The sequence below is a fragment of the Eschrichtius robustus genome, chromosome 5 (assembly GCF_028021215.1).
Source record: "Eschrichtius robustus isolate mEscRob2 chromosome 5, mEscRob2.pri, whole genome shotgun sequence".
Taxonomy (NCBI): Eukaryota; Metazoa; Chordata; class Mammalia; order Artiodactyla; family Eschrichtiidae; genus Eschrichtius; species Eschrichtius robustus.
The window spans coordinates 19781847-19808046 of NC_090828.1; the positions used below are offsets into that span (position 1 = coordinate 19781847).

The 26200-nt window shown below is 48.1% G+C and overlaps 1 protein-coding gene across 7 annotated transcripts; it reads right to left on the reverse strand.

Moving 5' to 3' along the window:
* On the reverse strand, positions 1 to 25999 carry RUFY4 (RUN and FYVE domain containing 4). Of its 7 annotated transcripts, XM_068544477.1 has the most exons (14): positions 25262 to 25978; positions 24952 to 25085; positions 24697 to 24837; positions 23653 to 23777; positions 23428 to 23534; positions 22076 to 22201; positions 21626 to 21732; positions 21167 to 21310; positions 20624 to 20693; positions 18812 to 19459; positions 17981 to 18087; positions 6884 to 7030; positions 1521 to 1631; positions 1 to 949 (listed from the first exon to the last, which is right to left on the reverse strand). In XM_068544477.1, exons 4-14 carry the CDS (start codon positions 23696 to 23698, stop codon positions 847 to 849), a joined length of 1716 nt encoding a protein of 571 aa, XP_068400578.1. In that variant the 5' UTR covers positions 23699 to 23777; positions 24697 to 24837; positions 24952 to 25085; positions 25262 to 25978; the 3' UTR covers positions 1 to 846. The 7 variants fall into 7 exon arrangements, with proteins under 7 accessions (XP_068400578.1, XP_068400580.1, XP_068400582.1 ...); XM_068544479.1 differs by lacking the exons at positions 24697 to 24837; positions 24952 to 25085 and having other exon boundaries at positions 25262 to 25531; positions 25928 to 25999; XM_068544481.1 differs by lacking the exons at positions 24697 to 24837; positions 24952 to 25085 and having other exon boundaries at positions 25262 to 25531; positions 25797 to 25978.
* Between the last annotated feature and the right edge of the window lie 201 nt (positions 26000 to 26200).

Consider the following 26200-nt stretch of genomic DNA (forward strand, 5'->3'; position numbering starts at 1 on the left):
TTGGAAACAACCCAAGTATCAGCAACAGGTGAATGTGTAAATAAATTGGGATATATCCATGCAGTGGAATACTACTCAACAGTAAAAAGGAACTTGATATATGCTACAACACAGATGATAAAATAATTATGCCAAGTGAAAGAGGGCAGATAATAAGGAGTATATATTGTATGATTCCATTTATACAAAATTCTAGAAAATGCAAACTAGTCTCTAATGACAGAAAGCAAGTAAGTGGTTGCTCGGGGATGGGGAGAGGTGGGGGGAGGGAGAGATGACAAAGGGCACAAGGAAACTGGGCTGATGGATGTGTCTATTATTTTGAATATGGTGATGGCTTCAGGGTGTATATTAAAGTCAAAACTCATCAGACTGCACTCATCAGGTTTATGTGAAGTGTATTATACATTAATAGTACCTAAAGAAAGCTGTTAAGAATGAAAGCAGACCTCTGAAGCAGATTGCACACAGGAAGCTCCCGTGTATCATGAAGGATGGGCTGGCTGAGAAGGGAGTGCAGAGGAGAAATGTCAGGGCCACTGGGCCTTATTCTTGGACAAGGACTTTGAGCCTGCAGGGACTTTAGAGAGGATGGTGCCCACTCCCTCATGTTATGGAAAAAGCCTGACAGCTTTGCCAAAGTCACCCAGCTCATCAGTGGGAGATGCAGGGTTAGAACCTCTTTCCTGACTGCCAGCCCGGCTCCTTCCATCCTCCACACCACGGTCTGTCCACTCAAGTGCTGTCCACCTTAGATGGCCAACTTCTAGAAGGCAGGACTGGTCAGACCAGAGGGCTGGGAAGGGCCGAGGGGACGGCCGATCAGGTGGGGTGGGTGGGTCTCAGTCAGAGGACCTGGGCTTCTCTCCTCTGGGAGCAGGGTGGGCAGTGGCACTCCTTCTTCTTAAAATCCACAGAGCAGGCATGGCAAACCAGGCCTCCGCAGAGCCTGGGGAGCAGAAGCGGAAGAGTGGGTACGTGTGGGTGCGTATGGGGGAGGGGGTCATGGGGTTCGAGCATCTTTGTGTCCACCTGTGTGTTTCCCATCTCCAAGCAGAATGGCCCTGGGTCTGTCTCAGGAGGCCTCCCCTTTCCTAAAAGGGGTCCCGATGCCCCACCCCTCCAGGGTCCTCTAACTCCAAATGGCAGGTTCTCCTGACAGCCCACTGTCCTCTCTCTTGCTGTTTGTCCTGCCACTGTGTTTCCAGGGCAAGGTGAGGGAAGCAGATTCCTCTGTACAGGAAATCTCTTCCCAGATGAGATTAGCTGATCAATTAATCAGTCTATTTGTGGAAGGGTTACCCAGTCCCATCTTCCAGATGCCATTCCTTGTCTGCCCCCTTTCCACTGTTCTTGTTCATGTCTCTGCAAAGTGTCGGGTAAAATGAGTAGCCAGCTTTAAGTGGCCTTTCATAAATGCCTATTTCCTGTGTCCCTCCCTTCCCTGGAGTGGGCAGGGGGCTGTGGGCTGGTGGAAACTGGGTTGTCCCAGAGGAAGGATTCTGTACCCCACCCATTACCTGCACAGATACCGCCGAGACAGCCGACCAAAGATCTTGTTACAGACAACACAGCATCCAGGGCCCAAGGAAGAGAGATGCTGGACCTTCTGCCACAGGTTATCCTTCTCTCTGATGGGTGGGTGGAGGTAAACACACACACACACAGAAGACAGAAAGATGGAAATGCACAGATGGAGAGATGGAGAGGGAGAGAAAGAGATACACAGAAACAAAGAAGAGAGAGACAGAGAGGGAGTCACACAGAGATATACACATAAAGAAACCAAAAGAGACAAGAGACAGTGGAGCAGAAAGAGACACAGAAATGGAGAGGGAGACAAAGAGGGATGGAGAGACAGGCACTCAGAGAGAAAAAAAGGAAGTCAGGGAGTTGGAGAAGGAGACAGAGACACACAGAGAAGCAGACAGGGAGATCAATGTAGAGGGAGAGAGAAAGACACAGGGGAGAAGATGCAGAGACAGACAGGGACAGAGACACAGACAGAGAGGGAGACAAATATGGAGAAAGATGGAGAGGCCAAGAAAGAGACATAGTGATGGAGAAAGACATGTAACATATGTAGTTACATATGTTTATGCTCCTGCAAAACTATCCTCACTGTTTTTTTAAAGAATGTTTAGGAATATGGGTTGTTCAACATTGTTATCAAAATGACATACACACGTACGATTTAAAAATCGAACAGTACAGAAGGACTTATATCAAAAGGCAATAGATATACCTCCTTCCCGTACTCAGTGGCAAACCACTTCTTACATCCTTTAGCTTTTTCTCCTTGATATTACTTCCGTATTTAAGTAATATGCTCATATTCCTCCTCCTTGATTTATCAAGAAAGAACATCTTCCATAGAGCTCCTTGATATCACAAGGAGCACATCCTTAATTAACTTCCTAAGAAGGGCAGTGTGGGAGGTGAATTTTATGTGACCTGTCTATCTGAAAAAATGTCTTTCCTCTGTCACCTCCTCACTTGCTTCCTAGTTTGGCTGGATATAGAATTCTAGGGCAAAAGCCAGCTTTTCTCAGAACTTGAAAGCATTACACCATTGAGTCTTAACATTTGAGGATATGGGTTATTTATTACCATCCTCACTAGCTCCTCCTCCTTCCTCCCAGTGCAGTTATATCCCCATTTTTGGTTCCTCTATTGGTTACTGTTGGAATTTTACAGAATATACTCACATGTTTATTTCTCACTCATTCTATTGACTACAGATAGCATCATACGACTGCCATTCTGTAATAAGATGGTGCCATCATCCTTTCTCTTCAGCTCTCCTCCTTCTCAACCTCCTAACTTATCTATTCCTGCAACATCCAATGTGGTAGCCACTAGCCACATGTGGCTATTTAGATGTATATTTAACTTTTAATTTTATTTATTAATTTTTAAATTTAATGATTCTTTCAATTCTACAGTACTTTACAATTTTCAAAAGTTTCACACACATGATTTCATGTAATCCCATAATAACCCCCTTTAAAAAAAATCCCCTACCCCTATATTGTCCATTCCCCCTTTTCTTTCCCCACTGGTAACCACTAGTTTGTTCTCTATATCTGTTAGTCCGCTTCTTTTTGTTTTATTCACTAGTTTGTTGTATTTTTTAGATTCCACATATAAGTGATATCAGGTGCATATTTAACTTAATTAAAGTTACATAAAGTTAGAACTTCAATTCCTCAGTTGCACCAGCCACATTTGAGGTACTCAATCGCTACATGGGACTAGTATCTACCATATTGGACAGGGCAAAATCAGGACATTTCCATCTTCACAGAAATTCCTACTGGATTCTGTTCTATACTTAATATTGTTTAGGTGGTAACATTTGGGTTTGTTCTATAATTATGATTGTTTTCTGTGCTTTGCCTTTAGGTTGATTCCAATACTGAAAAAAAATCAATGAATAGTATTTACATTATTAGACAATATATAAGCATATTGCATCAACTGAAGCTAAGATGTGTTCTATAACATTTCCCTTCTTGGAAATTTTTTGTTTTTCTAGGACTTTCTAATTGCCTTTCTCTGCTCTTTGCATGACTTGCCTTTAACGTAGCCTAATCCCCCACGCCCCTAGTTCTTCATCATGTCAGATATTCTTCTGATGCTCTTCTCCCCTGAGACCTCCCTCCTGGGCCCTCAATACTTCTGTTATAGCTTGAACTGACTGCTTCCTGGGCTTGCTGCCCCCTTGTCATCTTGGGAATTCCCTTTTCTTCTCTCATGGGCTAGAGCTACTAGTCCCTGAATTCTGCATCTTCTCCATTCTTGGTTTATTTCCTTGTTTTTTGGAGCACATCCTTAATTAACTTCCTAAGAAAGGCTGTGTGGGAGGTGAATTTTATGTGACCTGTCTATCTGAAAAAATGTTTTTCCTCTATCACCTCCCCACTTGCTTCATAGTTTGGCAAAATATAGAATTCTAGGGCAAAAGCCAGTTTTTCTCAGAACTTGAAAGGATTACACCATTGAGTCTTAACATTTGTTGGGGTCTACTCCTTTTATAAGTGGACCTATCTTTTAGGATATTCTCCTTATCTTTGTTTTACTGAAATTTCACAATGATGTATCTAGATGTAGTTTACCACCCACCCCTCTCCTTTATTGTGCTGGTCACTCAGTGAAATCTTTAAATCTGAAGATCTATGTCCACCAGAGCTGGGAAAGTGTCTCATATTTTTATCTGATAATCACCTCCTTTTTATTCTTTTCTTTTTTGTAATTCCTGTCAGTTGGAGAAGATATTAGAACTCCTAGATTGATTCTTTATGTCTCTATTTCTCTCATGTCTTCATTTATCCGTGCTTTTATTCTACTTTCTGAGAGACTGCATCATCTTTATCTTCTAATCCTAGTGAATTAAAAATAATTTCAGTGATCATATTTTTAATTTCCAAGAATGTTTCTCATCTTTTGATGGTCGCTTTTCACAGCATCATGGAAGGTGTATCATTTTTGTTTGTTTGTCTATCTTTGTCACTCCCCTTTATTTTCTAGCCTCTCCTCAAATGTCTGGGGATCCTTGGTTGTCATTTCATGTTTAAGAAAGAGGCGATAAAAGCTGCTAGAGCTCCAGGGAGTAGAAGGGGATGACTGACTCGTAGTGTCCCTTTAGGAGAGATTGGGCAGGGAGCTACCTGCCACTCCAGACTCTCAAATGCCAGAAGACTCTGCTCTTTTATTTGGGGCATTCTTTAGAGAAAGACCTTTTAGTTATTTGCCTGGGTGATAGGCCCCTCACTGTTAGATGTTCTGCAGTGGGGGAGGCAGGCAGAAAGCACGGGTTGTACACTGCTCTTTCTAATGACTTTATCAGTTAATTTTCCTGATTTCTGCCCCTCATCTCACTTCTGCCATCTGTGTTCTTGGTGTCTCTGGGCCCTGAAGTTCTAACTTGGGCTAAATCCAGTATCCACTTTTCCATCTGTTTTCTGGCTTCTGGAAATTAGCTGAAATCTCTCATTTGTGGTTGGCTCCTCCACCTTTCTCTCTGTTTATGTTTTATTCTTTTACAGTCATTTTAGTGAGATCTCAGGATGGAGACTGGATAACGTGTGGTCAGTCTACCATCTTGACACAGAAGTCAACCTTCATGCTCCATCTTTTTTTTTTTTGCTTAAGGCCATATCTTCCACAATGCTTCTGGGAGGAACATTGTGTTATGTGGTTTGGGGCCTTGTGATGAATTTCTTTAGCACTAGGAAAAACATTTGTCTCTCTGGATGAACTGGTATTGCTGCTTTGAATGGACAGTGAAACTTTCTGTGTTTCCCTTTTCCATCCTGCTATCAAGATGTTCAGAGCTAAGTTTTAACCCTAACACTTCAGGAGTATATATTTTTCATCTTTCATTAAATCTTGTTTTTCTTTAACTATATGTATATGTGTGTGTGTGTGTGTGTGTGTGTGTGTGTGCATATACATATGCATGCACATATACACAATATATATGTCTTATTGTTAGCTACCTTAAATTCTTTTGTGAGATACATAGCTAATTTTTTATTAGCTTCCTCCCGGTTGACAGCTCCTCAGAGGAGATTATTCCTTAAATTCTTTGTTCTTTCCAGGCTGATCTCTCCCTTTTCTCATCTTTAATCACTTGGATTTTGTGCAAGAGGATTTAGTCCTAGATGATCGCTCAGCAACCTTCCAATTCTAATGGAACCTGAGTCCAATGGTCTCCTACTTCCTGAAGGAGGTGAAAGTATAATGTATATCTGTGAATTATCTCCTCACTAGACTGAAGGGTAGAAAGCAGGTTTTACACATTTCATCCATCCTGCAGTGATCTTAGTGGTTTGGGATTAATCCTGGTGAGCTCAGCCTCTGTAGCCCAGGACAGCTGACCCAAGATGGGCCACAGGCCCAACTGTCTGAGGAAGTCCAGTAGGCAGGCAGGTGTAGGACATGCGATTACCTCTCGGTTAACCTATGGGCTCCTTTCCCTTCTCCTAACCTTGGTTGGTGTGTGTGTATGTGGGGGTTGGAGGGTAGCTTGCCTTAGAGGCAGAGGACTCTATGCAACTTATATGCTGTGTGTCCTTGGTGGCCAAGTCAGCCTCTCTGACCCTCGGTTTTCTCATCTATAACATGGCAATAGGGACTTCCCTGGTGGTTCAGTGGTTAAGAATCTGCCTGCCAATGCAGGGAAGACAGGTTCGAGCCCTGGTTCGGGAAGATCCCACATGCCGCGGAGCAAATAAGCCCGTGCGTCACAACCGTTGAAGCCCGCATGCCACAACTACTGAAGCCCGAGTGCCTAGAGCCCGTGCTCTGCAACAAGAGAAGCCACCGCAATGAGAAGCCCGTGCACCACAGTGAAGAGTAGCCCCCGCTCGCCGCAAATAGAGGAAGCCCGCGTGCAGCAACGAAGACCCAATGCAGCCAAAAATAAACACACAAACAAATAAATAAATAAAAGAAAAGAAACGACATTTAGGAAACTTAAATGCATATTCCTAAGTGAAAGAAGCCAATGTGATGCTGCGGAGCAACTAAGCCCATGCGCCACAACTACTGAGCCTGCGCTCTGGAGCCCGCGAGCCACAACTACTGAGTCCACGTGCTGCAACTGTTGAAGCCCGTGTGCCTAGAGCCCGTGCTCTACAACAAGAGAAGCCCGTGCACTGCAACGAAGAGTAGCCCCTGCTCGTCAAAGTAGAGAAAGCCCGTGTGCAGCAACGAAGACCCAACGCAGCCAAAAATAAATAAATAAATTTATATAAAAAAAAATGGGAATAACAGCAGGGAATGGCTGAAAGCAGAAAATGAGTTAGTACATACAAAAGGTCCAGAGCTGCTGTACCATGCCCCCTTGTGCACCCCCTCCCCAGTGTCCCACCCTTACTGAATCAGCTCCAGCACCCGCCTCTTCATGGCTCGGACCAGGTCCCGCTGCCCGCCAAGCTCCTCCTCATACATGGCACCCTTCCTTTCGGCCTCCCGTTGCTTCTGCTCCAGCTCCGCCTGCAGCCGGGCCCTCTCCTCCTGACACCTGGGCGCGGAAGGAAGACTGAGTTGTGAAGGGAAAAGCGCAGCATCTGTGTCTGAGCTGGGCTGGGCCGCTGCCTGACAGGGAGCCCCACCAGGGAAGCTGGTGATGCCCCCTGCAGCTGAAGTGAGCACACACACACGCACACCACACACCATACACCGTACATTCACAACACAGCACACACACCACACACTACACACACCACACACTACACAGCACACACAACATACCCACACCGTACATTCACAACACAGCACACACACCACACACTACACACACCACATACTACACAGCACATACAACATACCCACACCGTACATTCACAACACAGCACACACACACCACACACACCACACACCGCATACCACACACATACCACACATCATAACACACATCACACACATGTACATAACACATACACACCCATCCCCACCACACACACACCACAGTGAACCAGGCACTGTATGGCCTGACACCTATAGATTGACCCCTCATCAACTGTTCAGAGCAGTGAAAACAGGGCCTAGCCTTGCATGTTCCTTTAGAGGGAACAAGCCAACATTTTCATTTGTTTTCCTTCTTTTTCTTTCTTTTTTTTTTTAAACATTTCCATTTTAAAATGTAATTTTCTGGAAAGGCATGTTCACAATCCTGGCAGCTCTCTGGGGGGAAGTGGGTGTCTGGGAACCCAGGCTGGACGGGCTGTGCCTGCTGAAAACATTTGTGGTGTTTGGGGAGAGGGAGTAAGTGGTGTAAGATTTGAAATGACTTTTTGGCTTTAAAATATTTTGAAAAATTTCATTACATTGTCTCTTCAATTTAAAAAAGTAATCTTAAACATATGGCTCTCTTAAATTTCAGTTTCAGTTTGGGCTTGGAAACTCCTCAGCTCTATTCTTGCCTCTTCTTTTTGTTTTTAGTGGCTTCCTAGAAGGTTCCAAGAAATGTAATGGACTGGAAATAAAAAGGTCCCAATCCCAGGTCCCAGCCTCTTACTCCATTGCTCAGATGCTCAGATGGGTGGGTGTTGCAACGGTGGTGCCCATCCTGTGACCTCTGGATGCTCTCTCTCTCTCTCTCTCTCTCACGCACGCGCGCACGCGTGTGTGTACCCGTGCCCCCGGCTGAGTGTGTTTGAGGGGAGGAGGCTTGACAATGAATTGAGTTATAATTTTAAAAATCCTGCCATGTAGCATGCTGCAGGGAGGAAAGCTGAGTGGGCCATGAAATCAAACTGACACAGCTAGCCACCGAAATTCCAAAAAGGCCAGTTCCTGCAGCCTTAGGGAGACATGACTTTTAACGAACATTCTAGTCTTCAGCCTCTTCATTTCTTAGTATTAGGATTTCATTTTCCTAAGCTAGTTTACTTGCCCAGGGATCCCAGGGTCTCTGGTGTGGCCAGGCCCTAACGTGACCACTGCGGTTAGTGTGTTTCTTTGTGATAAACCAGTAAGATAATTGTGTGACAGTGACAAAGGAGGGGGCAAGATGCAGAGTTGAGGGGATGCTCAGGAGGTCTTCTTAGACAAGGCGACATTTAAGCAGATCTGAAGACGAGGAGGCAGCCGTGTAAAGCCAGCCAAGGGCACATGCAAAGTTCTGCAAGCTGGGAAGAACATGGCTTGTTTGAGGAAATGAAAGAAGGGCTAGTGACACTGTAGTTCCATGAAGGGCAGGGTTGGGGAGGCAGAAGGCAAGGTGGGAGGTAGGCAGGGTCCCTCAGGGGCCCCAGAAGGAGTGGAGTTTGATCACAGTGCAAAGGAAGCCACTGAAGCATTTTAAGTATTTAAAGTATTTATGGGGGTGACAGACACTCCTAGGGCAGGAGAGGACATGAAAGGAATTAAAGTCTACTGAGTACTTACTAGGTGCCCGGCACTGAGCTTAGTGGGTTTTTTTTGTTTTTTTTTTTTGTTTTTGAGCTTAGTGTTTTGTTTTTTTTTTTAATTTTTTTTTATTTTTTTTGTTTGTTTTTTTATACTGCAGGTTCTTATTAGGCATCAATTTTATACACATCAGTGTATACATGTCAATCCCAATCACCCAATTCAGCACACCACCATCCCCACCTCACCGCAGTTGTCCCCCCTTGGTGTCCATATGTCCATTCTCTACATCTGTGTCTCAACTTCTGCCCTGCAAACTGGCTCATCTGTACCATTTTTCTAGGTTCCACATACATGCATTAATATACGATATTTGTTTTTCTCTTTCTGACTTACTTCACTCTGTATGACAGTCTCTAGATCCATCCACGTCTCAACAAATGACTCAATTTCGTTCCTTTTTATGGCTGAGTAATATTCCATTGTATATATGTACCACAACTTCTTTATCCATTCGTCTGTTGATGGGCATTTAGGTTGCTTCCATGACCTGGCTATTGTAAATAGTGCTGCAATGAACATTCGGGTGCATGTGTCTTTTTGAATTACGGTTTTCTCTGGGTATATGCCCAGTAGTGGGATTGCTGGGTCATATGGTAATTCTATTTTTAGTTTTTTAAGGAACCTCCATATTGTTCTCCATAGTGGCTGTATCAATTTACATTCCCACCAACAGTGCAAGAGATTTCCCTTTTCTCCACACCCTCTCCAGCATTTGTTGTTTGTAGATTTTCTGATGATGCCCATTCTAACAGGAGTGAGGTGATACCTCATTGTAGTTTTGATTTGCATTTCTCTAATAATTAGTGATGTTGAGCATCTTTTCATGTGCTTCGTGGCCGTCTGTATGTCTTCTTTGGAGAAATGTCTATTTAGGTCTTCTGCCCATTTTTGGATTGGGGTGTTTGTTTCTTTGATATTGAGCTGAATGAGCTGTTTATATATTTTGGAGATTAATCCTTTGTCCATTGATTCATTTGCAAATATTTTCTCCCATTCTGAGGGTTGTCTTTTCGTCTGGTTTATGGTTTCCTTTGCTGTGCAAAAGCTTTGAAGTTTCATTAGGTCCCACTTGTTTATTTTTGTTTTTATTTCCATTACTCTAGAAGGTGGATCAAAAAAGATCTTGCTGTGATTTATGTCAAAGAGTGTTCTTCCTATGTTTTCCTCTAAGAGTTTTATAGTGTCCAGTCTTATATTTAGGTCTCTAATCCATTTTGAGTTTATTTTTGTGTATGGTGTTAGGGAGTATTCTAATTTCATTCTTTTACATGTAGCTGTCCAGTTTTCCCAGCACCACTTATTGAAGAGACTGTCTTTTCTCCATTGTATATCTTTGCCTCCTTTGTCATAGATTAGTTGACCATAGGTGCGTGGGTTAATCTCTGGGCTTTCTATCTTGTTCCATTGATCTATGTTTCTGTTTTTGTGTCAGTAGCGTATTGTCTTGATTACTGTAGCTTTGTAGTATAGTCTGAAGTCAGGGAGTCTGATTCCTCCAGCTCCATTTTTTTGCCTCAAGACTGCTTTGGCTATTCGGGGTCTTTTGTGTCTCCATACAAATTTTAAGATGATTTGTTCTAGCTCCGTAAAAAATGCCATTGGTAATTTGATAGGGATTGCATTGAATCTGTAGATTGCTTTGGGTAGTATACTCATTTTCACAATGTTGATTCTTCCAATCCAAGAACATGGTATATCTCTCCATCTGTTGGTATCATCTTTAATTTCTTTCATCAGTGTCTTATAGTTTTCTGCATACAGGTCTTTTGTCTCCCTAGGTAGGTTTATTCCTAGGTATTTTATTCTTTTTGTTGCAGTGGTAAATGGGAGTGTTTCCATAATTTCTCTTTCAGATTTTTCATCATTAGTGTATAGGAATGCAAGAGATTTCTGTGCATGAATTTTGTATCCTGCAACTTTACCATATTCATTAATTAGCTCTAGCAGTTTTCTGGTGGCAGTTTTAGGATTCTCTATGTATAGTATCATGTCATCCGCAAACAGTGACAGATTTACTTCTTCTTTTCCAATTTGTATTCCTTTTATTTCTTTTTCTTCTCTGATTGCCGTGGCTAGGACTTCCAGAACTATGTTGAATAATAGTGGTGAGAGTGGACATCCTTGTCTCGTTCCTGATCTTAGAGGAAATGGTTTCAGTTTTTCACCATTGAGAATGATGTTTGCTGTGGGTTTGTCATATATGGCCTTTATTATGTTGAGGTAGGTTCCCTCTATGCCCACTTTCTGGAGAGTTTTTATCAGAAATGGGTGTTGAATTTTGTCAAAAGCTTTTTCTGTATCTATTGAGATGATCATATGGTTTTTATTCTTCAATTTGTTAATATGGTGTATCACATTGATTGATTTGCGTATATTGAAGAATCCTTGCATCCCTGGGATAAATCCCACTTGATCGTGGTGTATGATCCTTTTAATGTGTTGCTGGATTCTGTTTGCTAGTATTTTGTTGAGGATTTTTGCATCTATATTCATCAGTGATATTGGTCTGTAATTTTCTTTTTTTGTAGTGTCTTTGTCTGGTTTTGGTATCAGGGTGATGGTGGCCTCATAGAATGAGTTTGGGAGTGTTCCTTCCTCTGCAATTTTTTGGAAGAATTTGAGAAGGATGGGTGTTAGCTCTTCTCTAAATGTTTGATAGAATTCACCTGTGAAGCCATCTGGTCCTGGACTTTTGTTTGTTGGAAGATTTTTAATCACAGTTTCAATTTCATTACTTGTGATTGGTCTGTTCATATTTTCTGTTTCTTCCTGATTCAGTCTTGGAAGGTTATACCTTTCTAAGAATTTGTCCATTTCTTCCAGGTTGTCCATTTTATTGGCATACAGTTGCTTGTAGTAGTCTCTTAGGATGCTTTGTATTTCTGCGGTGTCTGTTGTAACTTCTCCTTTTTCATTTCTGATTTTATTGATTTGAGTCCTCTCCCTCTTTTTCTTGATGAGTCTGGCTAATGGCTTATCAATTTTGTTTATCTTCTCAAAGAACCAACTTTTAGTTTTATTGATCTTTGCTATTGTTTTCTTTGTTTCTATTTCATTTATTTCTGCTCTGATCTTTATGATTTCTTTCCTTCTGTTAACTTTGGGTTTTGTTTGTTCTTCTTTCTCTAGTTTCTTTAGGTGTAAGCTTAGATTGTTTACTTGAGATTTTTCTTGTTTCTTTAGGTAGGCTTGTATAGCTATAAACTTCCCCTCTTAGAACCACTTTTGCTGCATCCCATAGGTTTTGGGTCGTCGTGTTTTCATTGTCATTTGTCTCTAGGTATTTTTTAATTTCCTCTTTGATTTCTTCAGTGATCTCTTGGTTATTTAGTAATGTATTGTTTAGCCTCCATGTGTTTGTCTTTTTTACGTTTTTTTCCCTGTAATTCATTTCTAATCTCATAGCGTTGTGGTCAGAAAAGATGCTTGATATGATTTCAATTTTCTTAAATTTACTGAGGCTTGATTTGTGACCCAAGATGTGATCTATCCTGGAGAATGTTCCGTGCGCACTTGAGAAGAACGTGTAATCTGCTGTTTTTGGATGGAATGTCCTATATATATCAATTAAATCTATCTGGTCGATTGTGTCATTTAAAGCTTCTGTTTCCTTATTTATTTTCATTTTGGATGATCTGTCCATTGGTGTAAGTGAGGTGTTAAAGTCCCCCACTATTATTGTGTTACTGTCGATTTCCTCTTTTATAGCTGTTAGCAGTTGCCTTATGTATTGAGGTGCTCCTATGTTGGGTGCATATATATTTATAATTGTTATATCTTCTTCTTGGATTGATCCCTGGATCATTATGTAGTGTCCTTCCTTGTCTCTTGTAACATTCTTTATTTTAAAGTCTATTTTATCTGATATGAGTATAGCTACTCCAGCTTTCTTTTGATTTCCATTTGCATGGAATATCTTTTTCCATCCCCTCACTTTCAGTCTGTATGTGTCCCTAGGTCTAAAGTGAGTCTCTTGTAGACAGCATATATATGGGTCTTGTTTTTGTATCCATTCAGCCAGTCTATGTCTTTTGGTTGGGGCATTTAATCCATTCACGTTTAAGGTAATTATCGATATGTATGTTCCTATGACCATTTTCTTAATTGTTTTGGGTTTGTTTTTGTAGGTCCTTTTCTTCTCTTGTGTTTCCCACTTAGAGAAGTTCCTTTAGCATTTGTTGTAGAGCTGGTTTGGTGGTGCTGAATTCTCTTAGCTTTTGCTTGTCTGTAAAGCTTTTGATTTCTCCATCAAATCTAAATGAGATCCTTGCCGGGTAGAGTAATCTTGGTTGTAGGTTCTTCCCTTTCATCACTTTAAGTATATCATGCCACTCCCTTCTGGCTTGCAGAGTTTCTGCTGAGAAATCAGCTGTTAACCTTATGGGAGTTCCCTTGTATGTTATTTGTCGTTTTTCCCTTGCTGCTTTCAATAATTTTTCTTTGTCTTTAATTTTTGCCACTTTGATTACTATGTGTCTCGGCGTGTTTCTCCTTGGGTTTATTCTGTATGGGACTCTCTGTGCTTCCTGGACTTGGGTGGCTATTTCCTTTCCCAAGTTAGGGAAGTTTTCGACTATAATCTCTTCAAATATTTTCTCTGGTCCTTTCTCTCTCTCTTCTCCTTCTGGGACCCCTATAATGCGAATGTTGTTGCGTTTCATGTTGTCCCAGAGGTCTCTTAGGCTGTCTTCATTTCTTTTCATTCTTTTTTCTTTAGTCTGTTCCGCAGCAGTGAATTCCACCATTCTGTCTTCCAGGTCACTTATCCGTTCTTCTGCCTCAGTTATTCTGCTATTGATTCCTTCTAGTGTAGTTTTCATTTCAGTTATTGTATTGGTCATCTCTGTTTGTTTGTTCTTTAATTCTTCTAGGTCTTTGTTAATCATTTCTTGCATCTTCTCAATCTTTGCCTCCATTCTTATTCCGAGGTCGTGGATCATCTTCACTATCATTATTCTGAATTCTTTTTCTGGAAGGTTGCCTATCTCCACTTCATTTAGTTGTTTTTCTGGGGTTTTTTCTTGTTCCTTCATCTGGTACATAGCCCTCTGCCTTTTCATCTTCTCTATCTTTCTGTAACTGTGGTTTTTGGTCCACAGGCTGCAGGATTGTAGTTTTTCTTGCTTCTGTTGTCTGCCCTCTGGGGGTTGAGGCTATCTAAGAGGCTTGATGGGAGGCTCTGGTGGTGGGTAGAGCTGCGAGCTTACTGTTTTATAGCCTTGTTTCATTGAATTTTCACAAATTTATGGGACAGGTGATATGATCATCATTTCACAGGAAAGAAAACAGAGCTTCAGAGAGGGAGTAACACTTGCCCAGGGTCACACAGCTTGATAAGTGAGGGGAGCAAAAATCTGAATGCAGGCCTGTCTAGCTCTAATCTCTTCTTGCCTCTCCACACTTGCATCCACGCGGGGCCCTGATCACCGGTGGTTTGTGGCACCAGGGCTGAGTGGGTAGCAGGTAGGAGAGAGGGATGGATCCTTATGGTCCTGTGGCGTGCCTCCAAGGAGCTCAATGCTGCCACCCAAGGTGGGGGGAAGATTTGATGTTTGCCTAATTCCCCATCTGAGGACCTTCCACTTGTACCTGTCCTAATCCCTTTTGCTTTGAGGTCTAGCCCAGAGGGCAGAGGAAACCCATTTGCTTGGAAAGATGGTCTCACAGATCATCTGAGCTGGAAGAGGTCTAACCATCTCCTTTTGCAAATCAGGGACCTCAGGCCAAAGAGGGAAGCTCAGTGTCCTAGCGCCCCACAGCCAGACAGCCGGGGAGTGGGTATCAGAAGCCCAAGTGTATTTTTATAGCCCCCAGCTGGTCTGCTCTGGGGCCTGCTGTGTCTCACCTTTGTGTCTAGCCTGGCGCTCTGCACCCCTGCCCATCTTGAGTCTATTCTCCACACCACAGCCAGAGCAGTCCTTCAGAAACCCGAGTCAGACTAGGAGAGCCCTCTGCTCCTCCCCCACGTGGGAGTCTCTGCTCCAGCCACAGGCCTGCTTATCCCCAAGCTCATGTCTCCTGGGCCTTTGCATCTGCCGGTCCCCCTGCCTGGAGCACTCCTCTCGAGATACCTGCATGGTCCAGCTCTTCCTGTGGTTGGGATTTCTGCTCAAATGTCACCTCCTCGGACAGCGCTTCCCTGACTCCAATTCTAGATGATTCTCCTGTCTCTCTCTCTCTCTAGTCCCCACAGGGCCCATGACCACCTGACATCGTATTTCTATTTGTTGATCTATTGTCTGTCTCCCTACATCTCCCTAGGTCTGTGAGAGCAGACATTGCCTGTTCTGTTCCCTTCTGTCCCCCCACGTGGCCATAGCAGAGGCACAGTAAATATTGTTCATTAACTGCCTGGGACCCCGTGGCCCTTCTCTTCACTGGTGGTGAGATACCGTCATGAGCTCGAAGCCCACGGCCCCTTTCCCATGGGTGAGGGGTTTGTCTAAGTTCCCTGGATCCCAGGAGGCAGGGGACGCATTCTTGTCCAGGCCTCAGGGGCTTCTGTAACTTACCACCACATTCCGATGACTCTCTGGTGGGTCCCCCCGGCCCAACCTCTCTTCCCAACTCCACACTCAGCCGCCCACCCAAGGATCCACTTAGAGTCTAACACGGGTCTTCAACTTAGCAGGCTCCTAACCCAATGCCTGAGCCTTCCCTGCCAACCTGCTCTGCCACACAGTGACTCTACCTTTCCAGTTGGTCAGGCCGAAGACTCGGAGTCATTCTTGACTTCCGTCTTTCTCTCACACCCCACACCCATCCCTCGGGAAGCCCAACCTCACGTTGGATCCAGGATCCAGCGGCTCCTTCACGCCTCCATTGCCACCAGTGCATCCCAGCTCCCCTTCCTCATCGGTCTCCTCGCTTCCACCCCTGCTAGCCTACAGACCAGCTCCACGGAGCAGCGGGCGTGAGTCCTTGAAGCACATGTCAGCCCAGAATAGGCACATCCACACAGACAGAAGGCAGATCAGCAGTTGCCTTGGGCTGGAGGGTTGCGGAGAGATGGGCAGTGACTGCTAATGAGTATAGGGTTTCTCTTTGGGGTGAAAAAAATATTCTAAAATTGATGGTGGTGATGGATGCACAACTTTGTGAATACACTAAAAACCACTGAATTGTTTTTTTAAAGCAGAGAAACATTTTTAACATGCAGTCACATCATGTCCCTCCTCTGCTCAGGACTCTCAGTGGTTCAAAGTCAAGTCAAAGCCAAGGTCCTTTTGATGACCTGCTAGGGTCTCCTGTTACCCACCTGACCTTTTCCTACATCCTTCCCCTCCTTCACTCCACTGGGGCTACAGTGGCATCCTTGATGCCATGCCCATTCCCACTGCAGAGCCTTTGCTCTCGCCGTTCCCTCTGCCTGGAACATTCCTCTACCACATATCAAATGGCTCAGACCTCAGTTCCTTCAGGTCTTGACTCAAATGTCACCTTTCCAGGGAGGCCCCCTTGGCCATGCCACCTCATCTAAAATGTCAACACTGACACTTCCCATTCCCCTTCCCTGCTTTTTTTCTTCTTAGAACTTATCACAATCTGCATCCTATGTATTTTACTTGCTTGTATTTATCAACTGCCTCCCCCACTGGCATGTAAGCTCCAAAAGGGCAGGCATTTTATCTGTTTTGTCCATGAGAATATTTTCAGCACATAGAACAGGTCTGGCTCCGAGTGTTTGTGGAATGACCGAATGATGGACGGGATGACGGGGGCAGGATAGGGGTCTGAGAAACAAGGGCTCCCCCAGACTCAGGGAGCAGCCTGGGGCTGGGCAGTCTCCCTGGAGCCTCCTGGCTTCTCCCTCCAGCCTGTCTTGATCCCCAGAGATGGCCTTGAGTGGGCAAGGGCCCTGCACTCACTTAGGGCCTGAATCATGGGATTCTTTGCTGACCAAACCACAGGACTCAGATGAGAGTCTGGTGGGAGGAGTCCCCGGGGGCCTTTTGGGGTTGGCTCCTGGGGCCCCAGGCCTCTCTCAGCCTATTAAGCAGGAAATAGACAGCTCTGTGATTCAGTCTGAATCACAGTTTTGCAGGCTCCCCTGGGGGTCAGGGCAGGTGTCAGTCAAGCGGGAGAGACCAGGCAGGTGGGCAGACTGAGGCACGTGGAGACCAAGGGAGAGACACACAGAGAGACTGAGTCAGACCAAGGAAGATCTTTGCATGGTGTCATAATTTCTTTAAAAATAAATTATGACAAAGAAACTGAGACACGGAGAGACTGAGGGGGAACGTAGAGACAAAACATGCACTTTGGACCCTTGAGGTGAATGTGATGGTGGGAGGATGAAGATGCCAGATGCTGAGAGGGGCTGAGGGGAGAGACAGGAGACTGACACACCGGCACTGGGGATACTGGCTGACGGGGCAGCTTGTAGGCCCACTGGTTCTGGAGTCAGTTGTAGGGTCTGGATCTCAGCTCCTCTACTAACCAGCTGATGTTGGGTGAGTTAGGTGGGTCTTTGAGCCTTAGCCGCCACATCTATAAAATGGGGGTTCTTGGAGGACCGATCTCCTGAGATCGTTACCAGGAAGCACCTGGAACAGTGCCAGGGACATAGTAAGTGCTCAGTGATGATAGTTATGACTACTGTAACCAAGAGGGTGAAAGAGCGACTGTACAATAGGGAACAGGAAAATAAGAGGCAAAGAGGGAGACTGAGAGAGATAGTGGGGCAGGAGTGTGGTGGGAGAGGGAGGCTGTGTGGACGGAAAAGAGAGAGGGGAGCCCAGAAGAGGCAGCAGAAAGGCGCAAAGGTGAGTGTGGGAGGGAAGGGAGGGATGGGACGCATAGACCTCTCCTGGGGCTATTGAGGGAGGCCAGCAAGGGAGGGGGCTGGCAAAGGGGAGGGGAGGGGAGGGGGACAGGAGCACCCTAAGAGTGGGAACAATTTCCTGTATGCACGGCATGCCAAAGTTGTGCCCGCACAGGGCCTGGTGCACGGGAGGTGCTCAGAAGATGCTTGCTGGCGTGACCGTGAACGTGAGCCTCCTGCCCCCCTGGCCTCCTGGCTCCCATGCCCTGTGGCACTGGTGGTTGCCTAGGTTACCTGCTGAGCTGTTCCTGCAGTGCCTTCAGCTCCCCTTCCTGCTCCTTCAGCAGCTGTTCCTGGTGCTGGGCCTGCTCCTTGATTTTCTGGAGCCCATGTCTGAGACTCTGAGGGCAGGGAGAGGGTAAAAGGAGGGGAAATGGAAGCTGAAGGAGGAGGGCAGAGACCCCAGCCCGGGGCCTGACCTGACAAACACCCCCGTGAGACCCCAGGCCATGTGAAACAGCCCTTGGGTGGGAGAGCAGGACTGCGGACAGCGTTGGGAGCTGTGGTGCTTGCTTCTGCCCCTGGGTGAGCCTGGAGCCACCATTTCCTCCTTTGCTAAAGGATGGAAGTTACAGACCTCAAGGATCTGGAAGACTCAGGCTAGGGAGGATGCTGAAGGAAGGCTTGAAAACAATTTGGGTGACCTTGAAGAGAAACATCTACAGGAGCAATTAGGTAGGGCCTGCAATAGCAGAACTTAGATATTGGGAAGAAACCTGCCAATAATGAGGGCTATGGAACTGAGAACAAGCAACTGCCCCGAAGAACTGTTGGGAGGGGATCACAAACTCAGATGCCTACAGGGGCTGGGCAGGATGAACAAAGTGGGCCTGGTGTGAGGCAATAGGGAGAGGTGGGTATTGTGGTAAACTGAAGAATGCGTGTTCTTCATGTGATGAACTGGAGAACTTCCAAAAGGCATCCTCAGATCATAATGATCCTGTGTGGCCCAATGCAAATTGGTCTGTGGGCTGGAATGGCCCTGGGCCATCCTTGAAGACACCCACCTGTGGGCTAGGTTAGAGATAGGGAGCAGAGACAGGTACAGAGCTCAACTGCTCTCACCTTGACCATATCCTGCAAGGCCATCTCTGCTTGTTCCTCCCTCCTGGTTGCAGTGGTCACTCCTATTTGCTCTTGGGGCTTCTCCGTGGTGGAGCCTTCCTTTGTTTCCAGGCCCTGAAGGACCCAGAACTCCCTCGGGATGCTGGGCACTTTCCCACCCTGACGGCTCCCTGACACTGCATCCCCTAACATCTCTTTGGAGCTGGAGGCCAGCAGCCTATGGATATGACTCCTCTCTGCTTCCCCTTCATAAGTCCCATCTATTGTTCTCTGGCCCTTTGCACTCAGCAAAACCCCCCTGCCCTCAGCCTCTGTTCCTATCACCTCCTTCAGAGTCCCTTTGGCCCCCTTCCCCTGTCCCTGGATGCTAGGTGTTGAGTTCTCCAGGAAGATCCCTGTCGTTGGAGCTCCTTTCTCCTGGTTTTGCTGAAGCTCCTCCCCCTCTAGTTCCCACATGCTCTGGGGAGGCCCAAGCCTCCTGGGATCTTCTTTCTTCTTTTCCAAAAAGAGGGGCTGATGCTTGTGTTGCTGGGACCTGGGGAGTCCAGCCAACCTGTCTTCCCTGGGTGCATCTTGCAGAGAACTGGCTTGCCTGGTATGTGGCTCCTCTGGGTGGCCTCCTGTGGGGTCTCCATATGTGGGTGAGATCTGCAGAGAAGCCGCAAACCCGTCATCCCTCTCAGCACCAATTCACCAACCTGGTGCATGGGAGAGGCCACAGCCCTAATCCAGTGGGTTTGCTAAATATATGGATTCCTGGTCCTCCCACTGGAAATACTGATTCAGCAGATCTGGGGTAGGGCCCAGGAATCTGAATGTTGAAAACACCCAAGGTGACCTGAGGCCCAGGCTTTGATCTGAGCAGTGCTTCTCAACGCCCTTTCCTTCCTCGCCTCTTGCTGGCATCCTTCTCCCTCCTTTACCTCCATCTTCTGCATCGATCTGATTTCCCCTTAGTTCTTCCCACCACTCTCCTCTGATCTTCCCCCCTGAACTTGACTTCTCTGTGTTTCTGTTTTCTGGTCTGTAAAATGGGAGTAATAATACTTCCTTATAGGGTTGTGGTGAAAGCTTAAATAGACCGACAGCCCCTAAAAGTCACCTCTGTCAAGAAGCCTTCTCTGTTCTCCCACGTTCCTGGGCGTGTCTGGTCACTACACTTAACTTGTGTTGCAATGCGTTCCTTTGGGGTCTGTCTCCGCAGCAGACCTGGAACTCCTTTAGGTCAGAGACTGAGGCACAGTATCTGCACCTGGGGCCTGGAAGCTGGCGGGGGTGCCAAGCTAGCTTGTGGAAAGATGACAACCACAAGCTACCGCTTATTGGGCACATAGCAGGAGCCTTGCTCTGTGCTGCACCTGGGCTGTTTCAGTGCATCCTCACGATGCACCCGTGAGGCAGGACAAGTTACGTGCCCAAGGACTATGGTTAGTAAGGCATGGGGCTGGGATATCAGCCAGGCAATCTGGCTCTTCAATCGCTCCCTGAATTGAACTGAGATGTTTGCAAATTGTCCAGCAGAGGTTGTTTCCCTGGGCTGTTTCCTGGAAGCTTCCGGTCACCCTCCCCAACCTTCCCTCCTCCCAGGGGCCCCAGTGGCGCCTGCAGGTGCTGCCAGTGGTTCCCTTCTCTCCCTGATATCCTCACCACCTTACGAATGTGAGCCTTCGCTTCTGTGGCTCCCTAGCCCCAGGTCCACACGTTGGCCTCTCCCTCTCTGTCCAGCTGGGTCAGGGCTCAGTTACTTCTCAACCTGAGGGTCCCAACAGAGATACAGAAGAGGCAACTAGAGTGAAGGTTGGGAAGAGGCACCTCCTTAGGGGAATCTTTGATCTTTCTGGGTCTTCTTCCCTGGGTCCAGTTGAAATTGGAGCAGCGGGACCTGAAAGTGAAAGAAGCGGGGGGACCCTGGACCTTTCTCCAGCAGTAGTCTTGATCCTCAGATGCAGGATACCCCATCTTTCCAACCACCCATTCATCCCACCACCCATCCCACTTTCCTGCCCTTCCACCCTCATGCATGCATCCTTCTCTCCATCCACCCATGCATCCCACCCTCCATCCGTCCTTCCATTCCATTCCAACATCCCAACATCCATTCATCCTTCTAACCGTCTACCCCAACCATCCAACAACTCTTTAATGAGTGTGTCTTCTGTGCAGTATCATGGGACATCCTAAGATGACACTGGGAAAACAGAAGGCTAGGGAGGTGGAGAATCGGGAGTCAGGGAGTAAGAAGGGAGGGAGGAAAAGATGGGGCTGGGGGTTGAGGGCTTGGGGTTAGTTTGGGTGGGTGGTAGTAATGGGAGCAGGCATTGAAAAGAAGCTTCCCTCCATGCTGCCCCCACTCACTCTGAGAACATGGGCCAGGCTCCATCCAAGTCTGGCCGTTGCAGGTCCAAGTCGAAGGTCACCTCGTTGAGAGCATAGAGGGAATCCAGGATGTCTTCCTGGAGTTCAGGGCACACCAGAGGGCTCCGGGGGCCATACCACTCCCTGTGTTAACAGGGAGCAGCACCCTTGGCCTTCGGCCCTGGTGCTATTGCCACCCCCGACCTCAGAGAATCTACCTCCACTGCACACCAGAGTGGGATGGTTCCCCAGACAGGGTTATGGTCCTTGGGGACCAGGAGGCCAAGCATCATGATGCTACCAGGACTGGGGTTCTAACCTCCCCTTTGCCCTTTCTTCCTTGGCTTTCCCTTTATGACCCTTATTTTAGTCATCTTTCATATCAAACCATCCTTCTAGGGGTAAAGAGGAATCTTCCCGAAGGAGGGCCACGGGCTCGGATGGTATCAGTAGCCCCACCTGGTTAGCTCTGGGTTCAGGAGGCAGAGCTGCAGGGACTCGGCCAGCTGTCCGTGGGCAAGACAGAAGCGGATGAAGGCTCGGCCTTTTCCCAGCGGGGTCTTCAACTGCACAGCACACAGGGGACAAGTGGGGGCATGGTGGTATTAGGACAGAGGGAACACAGCCAGCACAGAGGGAGAAAAGCTAGAATGAGTGGTGCATGAGAAAGGGTGTCCTGGGACTTGAGGCTGTGGGAGGAAAGGGGGTGACCGGAGGGGTGTGAGGGCAGGGCTAACGACAGGTGAGGACCAGGTGAGGGGGACTATGGTCAGTGGAGCTGGGATGGGTGAGAAAGGAGCCTCGGGCAGGCCGGTGTCCCCTCCGGCCACCGAGCCATCCTCGTCAAGGACCTGGGGGCAGGACCCCATCGCACCGAGGCCAGCCCCCCTGCCACCTGGCCCTGGATACCTTGTCCTGTGAGTGGACAAAGTGGACTGGCTCCGTGTCCCCCCGCTGCCGCCACAGGGCCATGCAGAGGAAGTCCCAGTAATCCTTCCGAGGCCTCAGGAAGCTCTTCTGCTCTTTCTGGTCAAACTGGGAGCAAGATGAGGGAAAGGAAAGTGTGGAAATGTTCCCTCCCAGAACACTCTGTGTTCCAGCACGCTGAGCAGTATAGCGGAAAGGGCTCGTGCAGACAGGCCCACTTCAGGTCCTGGTCTGCCCCTACTGGCTGTGTGACCAGGAGCAAGCTGCTTGACCTCTTTGAGCTTTCAGTGTTCTCATTCATTCATTCATTCCAGAAATACTTATTGAGCACTTACTATGTGCTGGGCCCTGTTTTAAGCCCTGGGGATACAGCAATGAACAATCGGAATAAGCAAAACATATAGTATGTTAGATTGCGCTGACTGATAAGGAGAAAAATAAAGCAGGGAAAGGGAGTGGAAAGCGCATGGTGTGTGCATTCATGTGTGAGATGTGTGTGGCGTGTGTGAGTGTGTGGTGTGTATGTGTGGTGTGTGTGTTAAAAATGTAGATTAGGGTGGCTAGAGAAAGCCTCACTGAGGAGGCTCTATTCAAGTCCAGATCTGAAGGAAACGAGAAAGGGTTCCATCCAAATTTCTGGGTGAAGAGCATTCCAGGCAGAGGGAATAGCAAGTGCAAAGGCCCTGAGGTAGGTGCTTTTCTGCTGTGCTTTAGGAAGATCAAGGAGGCCGGTGTGACTGGAGTGCAGCACATGAGGGGCAGACTGGCAGGAGACCACACAGGCACACAACATACACCACACACACACAAACCTCACACACATGCACACTCACACCACACATGTACATGCACATCATCAGAGAAGTAGGAAGGGTATGTGTGTGTGTGGGGGGGGGATGGGCTGGTCATCAAGCACCTCAGGGGGTTAGAAGGAAAATTAAACAAGATGGGCACGTAAAGGGTTTAGCTGGGCACATAATACGTGCTCAATAAAAGCTAGTGATAGTGATGACTGGGGCTCTAACCAGAAGCGAGGAAGGCCAGCCCGAGGACATCTGTGCCTCTGAAATTTTTGTCTTTAGAGCAGGGTGACTGCCCCCAGCCCCACCCAACTCTGCCCCAGCCTTGTCCCACCTCAATTCCCAGGCTACAGTGACAGCCTCCAAGAGTGAGGTTAGATGTCAGGAAGGGTTTGCCGATTGACAGAGATGAGGTAGTGCGTGGTAACGAAGAGAGGCAGTGGCTCTTCCCTCAGGATCTGGGAAAGCCCATTCGGTTATTGGTTATTGGGACCTGGAGAGATGGGAGGGGCGGGTGGGAGGGGAGGGCCCTACCTGCAGCAGTTGCTCCAGGCAGCCACAGAGTCTGTGCAGTTCAGCACTGGCGTCTGTCACCGGCTGCCGCCCACGCGCATAGCCCTGGAGGATGGCAGAGATGACAGCTGTGGGGAGGATGGTGGACATCAGACCTCAGATGGTGAGGGCTCTGAAGGAAAGGCTCTCAAGACCCCTCACCTCTCCCCCATTTCGGTCCCAGAAACTCTCTCAGGACACACTCACCCTTTAGGTCACTGGTCATCTTGAAGACAGCCCCTTCTTCTGCCATGAGTATTTGGAAATGACGTGATTCCTTGTGGGTCTAGAGGCCAAGAAGGAGCCTCTGGCTTCAGCTGCCCAGCTCTCTCCTTACACAAAGGAAGAATCAGAGCCAAGAGAAACAATGTAACATCTCTAGGTTCACACAGCTAGAGTTCACTGGTAGGAGAAGACCCAGCTCTTTCTTGTAAGGCAGGGCGGGAGGATGATGGTGTGGTCCCCACCTATGGAGCCGTTCCTGGGTGCCAGGCCCTGTGTCCTGTGCCTGACATCCTTGTCTTATTCAGTCCCCATAATAACCCTGGGAGGTTATTAACTCCATTTTATACCAAGAGAGGGGGGCTTAGAGAGGGTAAGTGTTTTTTCCAATGTCACAAAGTTCTAAGTGGTGAAGCTAGAAGTGGAACTCAGGTCCCTGTGCCTGCAGGGCTCATGCTCTCAGCCCTGACTGGCTGTGAGCAGCCCTGCTAGTGCTCGTGTGTGCAAGCCATGTGGACGCTGGGCTGAGGGGCTGTCACCCCCTCCCCCCCAGGGGGCCTTGCCAGAGCAGTCGTCATCCCTGGGACACACATTCATCCTTTCCTGGGCCCCAGCTGCATGGAAAATGTGTGTTCTCTGAGGAAAAGGAGGCAGAAGTAAGGCGAGGCCCCAGAGTCGGGCCTGGGCCAGAATGCTGGGGGTGTGTAGGGAGCAGGGTTTTAATCCCACTGCTCTCTCCCCAGTGAATCTCAGCCTGTTCCTCCCACAGTGGGTCCCGGGGCTCAGAGAGGAATACTATGGCCCCTGAGGGCCCGTGGGCTTGTTCTGAGAGCCAGAAGTAAAGACAGGCATGGAGTGGGAGACCCAGGTGTCCTGCCTCCCATGCTGTAGTGGCTGGAATTTGGGAGTGAGTGGGAGTGAAGGAGCGCTGGGACACAGAGGAGGGGAAGGGAGAAGGAAACGAAGGTAAACAAGGGAGGGTGGGTGGGGAATGGCATTCAGGGAGCACAGTGCTGGGAGTCAAGAGACCTGGTTCTCCATCCTGGCCCTGCTGCTGGCTCATTGTGTGACCTGGGGCACATCCTTCGCTTTTCTTGGGTCTGGATTTCCCCATCTGTAGACCAAGGGGTTGGACTGAGGGTCTCTGCCGCTCCTTTTAGCTCAGATGATCTATGAAATCCACAGATGCCTAGATGGACCTCCTCCCCTTCCTCATCTCTATCCAGGATTCCTCTGCCCTTGCTCCTGGCCACCCCCAGACCCAGGGGTCTCCTTGCTACTCACCTGGGAAGGCCTGGCTGGTTGGGGCATGGAAAGCAGAGCACTGTAGCCTGAGCCTGTCATTTGTGACTGAGGGCTCTGCACAGCCTTTTCCAGGGTTTGCTGCCTGGGAAGTGACTCATGCCCAGCCCAGCACCCTGGAGGAGGGGGAAATCTTGCTCAGAGCAGGAGGAGCGGAAGACTGTGGGGCAGAAGTGGTAGAGGCAGGATGGAGGGCACCAGGGCACAGTGGTGAGATGGGGGATGGTTCCTCTTAGGCAGACCTGGGGTAGGTTCGCTTGTTGGCCAAACACAGACTGGGACCCAGACTCACCGATGAGGTAGTGGCAATTGTTGCTCTGCGAGTTCTCTCCCCTTCTCATCACGGTCACTTGCTCTTGTCTTTCTTCCTTATCGCCACCAGGTGGCACAAAGAGGCTATGAGGCTGTCCTACCTCTACTGTCACTTGGTTGGAGTGTGGTGCAGGTGTGGAGGGGAGGACAAGGGTCCCACCTCACGTCTCCCTCCTCCTCCCCATCTCTTCTGAGGGGTCCCGGTGAGTGCTGGTCACCAGTGCCGTTCCCCCAGTTCTGGGACTCACCGCTGAAAGGTTGAAAGTGAAAGTACTGGTGAGATGCTCTGTCCAGGAAGTGGCCCAGTGGGTTGCCCAGGCGGACTGTGGCCCTCCCACCCTGGCTGTGCTTTGTCTCCTTGAGGCTGGGGTCTTTCCACTGTTGGTTCCCAGGGCCTAGTACTGGGGGCAGAGAACAGAGGAGCAGGCATCTGCGAGGACTACCCGTTTCACAACCCCCCAGGAACTGCATGTAAACACTGGAGCACGCGGTACCCATGCCTGGCTCTGTCCTACCACGGGGACTGCCTGCCCGTCTGTCTCTCCTTCTCTGGGACTTGGTCTCCCGCGTGCAGAGGCTGCGTCCCCCCTCTCTGTCCCCCGTGTCCCCGTGTCTCCCTCATTATCTCTCCTTATCTGCTTCCTGCCTCTCCCGTCGCGTCCGCTGGCGCTCTCTCTCTCTGCCGGTCCGCCGCCCCGGTCCCGAGACCCTGCGCCGCCCCTCCCCGCGCCACCGCGCCCTCGGGTCTCCCTCCTCACTGGCTGCGTCCGGGCGTCCGCGCCCGTGTCACCGCCCCTTGCCGGGCTCCGTGCTCCCCCGCTTCCTGGAGCTGCGGGCCAAGGAGGCTCCGGGAGGGGACGGGCTGGGGGTGTCGCCGTCCCCCTCCCGACGTCGCAGGCTCCCTGGGCCGACCGGACGC